The sequence below is a fragment of the Crotalus tigris genome, unplaced genomic scaffold (genome assembly GCF_016545835.1).
Source record: "Crotalus tigris isolate CLP2741 ecotype Arizona unplaced genomic scaffold, ASM1654583v1 scf7180000018701.437623, whole genome shotgun sequence".
In the NCBI taxonomy this organism is placed as follows: Eukaryota; Metazoa; Chordata; class Lepidosauria; order Squamata; family Viperidae; genus Crotalus; species Crotalus tigris.
The window spans coordinates 226934-235000 of NW_024097155.1; the positions used below are offsets into that span (position 1 = coordinate 226934).

Genomic DNA, 8067 nt, shown 5'->3' on the forward strand with positions numbered 1-8067 from the left:
TCCTCTTCAGCTTGAGCTGGCCGAGATTGCATTTTTTCCTAATAACCCCATGAAGCAATTTGAACCCACGGACACACCCTGAGACCACCAGTTTGTATCCCATAGCAGAGGGAGGAACCAGCTCACCAATGAAATAACTCAAGATTCTCTTTTAATAGACAAGCTAGAATGGGGAGAAAAGGATACATCTGATTGTATTAAATACCAAGTGGTATTTGATACACTTCAATACCCATATCCCCTACCCTGCAGCATATGGGAGCTATGGGGCCAGGATAATTTGCCTCCATGGGTCCCCACATATCCACCTTCCAAAGTCAGTCATAACTGACAATACTAGGCTAGCATCTTTAACATACCACCTCTGAGACAACTGGTGTGCAAGGTCTCAGTTACAATCAGTGTTTGATTGCCTTTGAATGCAATTCCTATGCTTCTCCTGCTTGCTTAGAGGCACAATGGCTCAGTAACTTAATGACACTGGAGATGGTCTCAGCTCCAGCGGTTTGAGCCTAAGCACTGTGTGGCAGGTTGAGCTCCTGTCGCTCACCTCAGCTTCTGTCCACCTAACAGTTTGAAAACAAGTTCTATAAAAGTAGATAGATAGGTACTATTTCAATGGGGAGACGAGTGGTGCTCTGTGCAGGCAGTCAGATTCCTGATGACTCTGAACCTTCCCAGTTGCAGTGCCCGCTTGCGAGGAGGCTCCGGGAAGGGGGGGCCTTGGATGACGCTGCAGGAAGAGCCACTCGTCTTTTTCTCTGGTGCAAAGCCAGCACGCCCTCCTGTGGTGCACCTTGGGAAGCGCACAAGCGTGTCCTACAACAAGACTGGGTACCTTGGCAAGCAGCATTGTGGCTACTACTCTGCAATAGCATTGTGGCTACTATAACAATGCCATACTCTAATACTAATAAATGATCCTGCTTGCTTTCTGCAATAGAATTCAGCTTCTGCAAATTCTACTGTTTGCTCAGGTAATTCTCTTTGCAGAAAGCAAAGAATGATTGACCTGTTCTGTATCCGATGGAGAACCCATTTCATCTTTTACTGGAGGCGTGACTAATTTAGATTTTTTTTTCATAGCAACCCACTCTCAAATCAAAACGGCCCTAGTTATTCTGCATTCCCACATACTCACCTAATGCATTTTAGGGCTTAGAAATTATTTTTAAAAGCAGTTTGCTCAGGAACCACATCCTTGCACGGATAAAATTGGTTGAAGAATCTTCCCCCACACAGCCATTCAACCAAATATCTGCTTAAATTTAAAAAAAAAATTGCAGAAATTAGCTGCTTTTTTTGTATTTGGGTTTTTTTCTGATTTTTTTTTTAAAGAAAAAAATCTTTCCTTTACAATTTTATTTACAAAATGTATTAAAACTCTTTGTACAATGCCTCATTCAAATGAGGCTCAGGAATTGATGCTCACACATGCAGTATACACTTGTCAGCCAGAAGTTTGTTTGGCAAGGGGTTTTTTTTCTTTTTTTTTTCTTCTGTTCGTGAAGTGCAATTTTTAACAACCGATCAAGAAGCAACCTAAAATTACTTTTCGGACCAAAAAAAAAGGCAAATGAGAGGAAAGAGAAAACCAAAACAGTTTTAAAAATGCCTTTGAAATGCTGCTTCATCTGCACAGCTTGAAATTACTAGCAGATTTTTTTTAAGCAATTGATAACTTGTTTTCCCCATTTTTAAATTAACATGCACGTTTTTAAAAATTACAACCCATTGACCAAACTTATCACTAGCATGAAGCCTTCGCTCTGAAAAAAAGTTATTTTCATTTGATAAACATACATTTCTTTTTATACAGCTTCTATGAAAATGTCTTTTTCCCCTTTTTTTGTTTTTGTCATTTTTTTTTACTTAAATACAACATGTTTTTGCACAGCATTTTGCATTTCCTTTTGCTGGAATATTATAGCATTCAGAAATTTAATATCACAGTTTCAGGAAAAAGCAGTTTGTTTTTGCTTAATATCTCTGTTAAAAAAAAAAAACACGAGTGCCAGCTTGTTCTACAGGAGAAATGTTTCTTGAGTTACTTTTTTTTTTGTCGTTGTTGTTTAATGTTACATTTTTGTGAAAATGAAATCAGCATTTCCCCCATTTTATTTCTATAGGCTATCCCTCGTCTTATAATGAACTATCAAATATATCATTAAAGATCTTTTTTTCTTCCTTTGAATAAGCTATCAAATATATTTCCAGTGACTTATTTCAAACATCTGTGTTTTTTTTAATTTTGAAGAAAAAAAATATATATCTATCTCTATGTCTTATCGTCATTTTTAAATGTAATTAATATCCAGTGTGTCATTAATGGAATGAAATGTTGCCGAGCTATTTTGCCGCACACACTGCCATTTCATATTAGAGGTGATTAGTAGGCGTTTGTTTTTTTCCTCCTTTTTTGAAACTTATCAGTGGTTTAACCTTTTTGGTGGATGGATGACCAAATGGAAGGAGGTGGCTCCATTTTGCCATTTGAAACCAGCCTGATTCATTTTGCACAATTCTGCCTACGCTTTTTCACCTCCCATTATCCCAAGACCTTCATCCCCGACTCTGTAAACCTGCAAGCTATTTAATTAGAATCATCGGTGATTAAACCTGGTTTTTATTTTTTTTATCCTCCAGCCCTACCATTGAGCCCTCCAACTTAAGTTGATTTTGGACAGATTCACATCCTGAACACTTGTTACATCTGAAAAAACTGTAAGGCAGTAACGCTCAACTCACCATCTTGAGTGTTGAATTCTGGAATGCATTATAGTCTTTATAAAACTCAAGATGACTTTTTCTTTTTCTTTTTTTTAAAAAAAAAGAAAGAAAAAGTAAGCAGCTGCAGGAAGCAGCTGAGAATAACTACAACAGACAACAGAAACTGGTCCCTGTTAAAGTACCTCTCTGTCCTTTTGTTTTTCCTCTCTTTTGTTGCAAAACAAGGATGAACACAACTGCTTCTTCTGAGCGCAGTGCTAAAATTACCTGTTTAAACGACAATCCAAAGGTGTAAAGAGACAGACAGCAGGGTTTCTAACAGCACAATGAGGGCCAACTTGTTTCTCTCCGGTCTGTCATTTCAATATTCAGCGATAATCAGTTTTGTTCTGAAGAAATATAAGTACATTTCTAAGATCATGGAGAACAACATTTGGGTTGGTTATTCCCAAAGCTCTACCAGATCTGTCGATTATCATTATTATTTTATTATTTAAGAAAGCACTTGGAGGTGATCTCTAAAATGGCTGGGACACCTGCCTGCCCACTTGATCTCTCTCTCCAAAGAATAGAACAATGGAAATGAAATGTTTCCTTAAAACACTGAGGTCTACAGTAGCGATGGTAAAAAGAGAATCCTGGAAAGAATAAAATTGCAGAAAAATAGCATGACAATATCTCAAATTTCATTGAACAGACCATCCCGGGAAGATTAAGCAGTGGAATTCTGAGGTGTATTAGGAACAGCTTAACTTTTTAATAAGCAGAGCAAGAGGGGGCTTGAAAACCCTTCCTTCCCCCCCCCCAAACATTGTCCATGTTTTCTGTGCAGTGGTATCAAAGAATGGCTTCTGTTGAATGTTTTGATTTTTATTCTTTCTTCCTTCCTTCCTTCCTTCCTTCTTTTGTTTTTACAAGAATACTTTCCACGTCTTTTCTCTCTGTCTCTCTCCGTCTCTGCCTTTACGAATATTGTCTGCTCAACGGGCTAGTCTCTTGCCGTGTTTTGTTTGTTTTTTCAAGCAAAGCAAAAAATATTTTTTTTTTTGATGGTTTGCATTGTTTCTAAAGTCTTAAGAATCTCCTGTTAAGGCACTGAAGGAAAAACAAAAAAAAAGAATCCTATGAAAAGTTCATTGCACCATCATCAGTATTGTGTCAAAACCGACACCTGGGAGAAAGTAAAATTGGCTCAGGTGACCAGGATCACTGAAGTAACTGGGAATCTCAGTTGTTCCTCCCTTTGCAAGCCATGATAAATGCAGGATCTGTAACGAGATGACAAAAGGCTGAACTGTGTCCCATAGAAGCAAAGTCATATGCAGGGACCAGGAAACAAACATAAGCGGAAGGAGGGGATCACCCCACTAAAATTTTTTCTCCTCCCCCTAATTTTCTCTGGTTAAATGGCATGGCCTAAGCATCCACTCTTCTCATTTTTGGGGCTGCCCCCTCTAAGATTTTGGAGTAAGCGATGGACCTCCATAAATTGCCATAAAAGTATTAGATGTAGTAGCAGTGACCATAATGGAGACATCACCATCATTCTGACTTGGTTGATAGAAAACAAGATTCAAAACTGGTTTTTTTGGTCAGGGAAAGTAGAATTCAACCCTTCCTCTTTATGGAAAGGAGGGATATGACTATTTTATTTTGTCAGCCATCTGCTTTTATAAGTTCTGTCACAATAACAAGGAGACTTAGAACGTTGCCCCGTTCTCTTCAGGAACTCAAACGTTCTCTTCCATTAAACAACAGGAGAAAGAACTCTGAAAAGTACTTACCACTGCTCCACATACATACATACAAGTGGATATCATATACAGAAGGTAAATTAAAAAAACAACAACGGGGAAACTATCAGCAGCAGCATTTTATACGTGTGCTCCTGGATGGATCAATATTTTCAACAATATTGAATGTATGGCTGCAGAACTAATGAGAAAAAAATAAGAGGCTGACTTAAAATCCAGATTTGAGGACTCTGTGAAGGAGCAACGGGTTCATGTTATTTAAGAAATTACTGTAATATAGGATTTAAATGGCTAGCTTCCGAATCCTGGGTGGGGTGTGTGTGTGTGAGAGAGAGACACTTCCTTGAATGCAACAAATGAACTAAGGAGTTTATTTGGCTCAATATAAGTGTGTCAGGGTGATGGGTGGACATCACAATTTGAGTGAAATAGACATTACATTAAAATTCCTTGTTCATTTGACGATGCTATTTTAGAGGACTGCATTTCTGTTGAAATAATAGGACAGAATTTCAGTCTTTATCATAATTCTCTCTCTAATGTATGGCTCTCCAAAGCTGAATCAAGTACTCAGTCTTTCCTGCTCATTCAGAATTATATTTCCCAAGAGGGGAAATGATTCATCGTTTTCAAGAAATAATCACCAATATCCATTTCCTAAGGAAAAGGCATCATGCCACGAAAAGGACAGATACCATCCCATCTCCAGATAATACTTAATTTATGTAAAAATATGACTTTAATATTAAATACTGCGCTTTATCACAGCAAATCCTTCTACCAGAAACAGAGATGGATAGATAGAAGAAAATATTTCTAGCTCTGAACTGAAATGCAGGATCCTTGGTGTTCTCTGACCTTGGTAACCAAACCAAACTTCTTGCAGGCGTTTCATTACCAAACTACGCATTAATATTGTTACCTAGTTTGGTAATGAAATGTCTGCAATGAAACAACCAAGCTCAGAAAGCACCAAGGATGCCCCAAAGATGTATGAAAGGTTTGAATTAGCCCCTTCCATTGATAGAATCTACCAATTGTTGATTGACAAATAGTTTAAGAATCAACCCTATCAACTTTGCGAATCCAAAAGTGCCTTTCTAGCTGCGTTGTGTGTCCAACATCCAAGATGTTCAATCCTAAAATGTTAGTCCTGATGAAGAGGGAGTGTCAGAATCCAATTATATTTCATTTCTATCTACCTACTCTGATGAAAAACCAATTCTTACTCTATTCTGGATTCTGTCATACTACGAAAAGGGAGGCGGGTAAGCATGGGGGGTTTATGACTCTCACTTCCTTCGTTAACTACAAAGTGACCGTTTGTGGATTCTCATTGAGAGAACTAACCATAACAATGTGGCCATCGCCTTTCATCTCACTCCCCTTTGCCGGCAGTGAGGAAAAGGGGGTGGGAAAAGAGAGGATGAATCCGGACTGACGGATTGAATCGCCCGGAAGAACTGTGGGCTGGGGTCTGCTTGGAAACACTTTAAAACATTGAATGGTGGGAGAGGATTCCCCAGATCCTGTCTAGTATGCCTGCAATCAGCTTCTCTTAATAAAGATCCCTGTTGGAAGAGACATTCCAGGAGTTCTGCCTTCTTAAGATGTAAAATTGAGGTGGGTCCTTACAGGGAGAAGACAAAACACCAAAACACATCAACAATAAAGAACACCAAACACATAAACCAGTGGATTTGCTTACTCAACCTTTAGCCATACCACTAGATCTTTACACTTTCTGTTCCGTACACGTTGTATCCTTCTCTGTACGTTGCATAATTCTGGGTATTGGGAGCAGGAGCAGGCTTAAAGTTTTGTGTGTTCTTTGTGATTTTCATTCGTTTGGACTCGTCTCGAGACTTGTAACAGAACTCTATCAAGGCCACCGTCATGGCAAGGCCAAGGCCTCCAACGAGTATATAAAAAACCCCTGCCACATTGCTCAAGCTGAGTGCACTTGTCTTGTCCTAAGAAAAACGAACCAGTCGGTTAGCTTCATGGTACAAAAATCAACAGTCAGGTGGATATTGCATTGCTAGCAAAAGAACGAGAGGGATTTGCTATGAAAACCTAAAGTTTTTCCTGCATCCGAGCTTAAAGCTCTTTGCACCCAAATCTTTCAAAATACAATTGTCAACACTTTTGGCAGATTAAAGTTACAAATCATGCCCCAGAAGAAGAAGAAGAAGAAAAGGTTTCACAAGAGAAATACACCCAGAAAAAAAGTTTCATTCCACCCACCCTATCATTTCTTTAGTGCTAATTGCGCACAAGGACAGAATGTCAGCTATGTGCTATTAACCACGTTTCACTGTTGTTATGGTGAATATGACTGTATCCATCTAACCATCCCTTGGAATTTGTCAGATATTCCCACTGGAGTGGGGCTGAAGAAAGCAGGGTGAATTTAAAGAATTCTTAAAAAAAAAAAAAAAAAGAAGGGGGAAAAAATAAGAGGAGACAAAGGCCTTTGAGAATTGTTGATACTGATGCATAGATTGATCATCCAAATCGGACTAACGTTTTCTCTGACATCCCAATAGCCACGTTGTAAGACATTGGTCAGTTACTTTCAGGCTGAGCTTGCTAACACTAATTTCAGTCTGAACATCAGGCTTGAACCAAGAAACAAACAGTAACCCAGCCAAAAATGAGATGGATTTCTACTCTCTAAGCTTTACCCTTAAAGCAGAAGGGGAAAAAATAACTGTCTGGGGTTGTTATTGTTGTTTTTTTGTCTGAAACGTCATTGTAACCATTTTGCTGCTGAATTTGTTTACCAAATCCCTTGGTTCTCGGTTATGGTGACTCCTTCTAGTTTGAGCTGTGACACAAAGAAAATCAGAAGGCTTGTCAACATGAGAAAGTTGTGCTGGTAACGCTGAGTGTGAATTGGAAATGCAGTCAAACTGATTCAGGTCCCAAGGTGGACAGAACCCTTTTGGACTTCCAAAGTAAGCGTACTTGATAAGAAAACACGAAGCACCCAACAACTTTAACATTGCAGGAGGTGGTCCAGTAAACCAGGGAACGGTTGGCCAACAGAATCAAACTTAGCATCTAGAAGTTGGCAATGAAGAGAAAAACTTGAGTTCTTCCATGCCGAAAGAAAAAACTACAGACCCATAAGTGCTGTCCGCACAAGGGGCGTGATCCAGCTTCACAACGGACTCATTTTAAAACCAGCACAACTCTCTTATGTAGGCAAGGCCTGAATGGTTGATGTCAATCTGGATTCCAGACCAATCTGGCAGATATTACAGAAAACTGGTGCTTTTCAATAGTTGCAGGTTGAGCCTCTGCTTACCATAAGAGTAAGAGTAACCGTAGTAGGAGTTTTTACAATCGGCCTGTCCAATCAACTTCTCATGTGGAAACCCTTTAAGCATCTTTCCCCGAATATAATCAATCAATAGGCAGAGAAAGACAAGGGCATATTGAGAAGCCTAGCTGTTACGGTCTTGACTTGAATTTTAAGTTCCGTCTGATTACATTTAAAATTTGAGTTACAACGAGGCTGATCCTGCAGTGGTGCATTTAAACATCCATCGGCCCAAAACTGAAAGTTAAAAGGCTA

At 39.0% G+C, this 8067-nt stretch overlaps 1 protein-coding gene across 5 annotated transcripts in view; it reads right to left on the reverse strand.

Annotated features, from left to right (window-relative positions):
- Positions 1-1345: 1345 nt before the first annotated feature.
- The window catches only part of GRIA3 (glutamate ionotropic receptor AMPA type subunit 3), a 101997-nt gene continuing 95275 nt past the window's right edge, over positions 1346-8067 (reverse strand). For 2 of the 5 annotated variants that reach the window (XM_039355625.1, XM_039355628.1), the window contains exons 15-16: positions 6193-6457; positions 1346-3998 (exon numbers count right to left, since the gene is read on the reverse strand). In XM_039355625.1, the coding sequence (XP_039211559.1) occupies positions 6212-6457 (246 nt within the window). In that variant the 3' untranslated portion in view covers positions 1346-3998; positions 6193-6211. Of the gene's footprint in view, positions 3999-6192; positions 6458-8067 lie in introns of those variants that run through there. The other 3 variants (XM_039355626.1, XM_039355627.1, XR_005558178.1) reach the window with 3 other exon arrangements.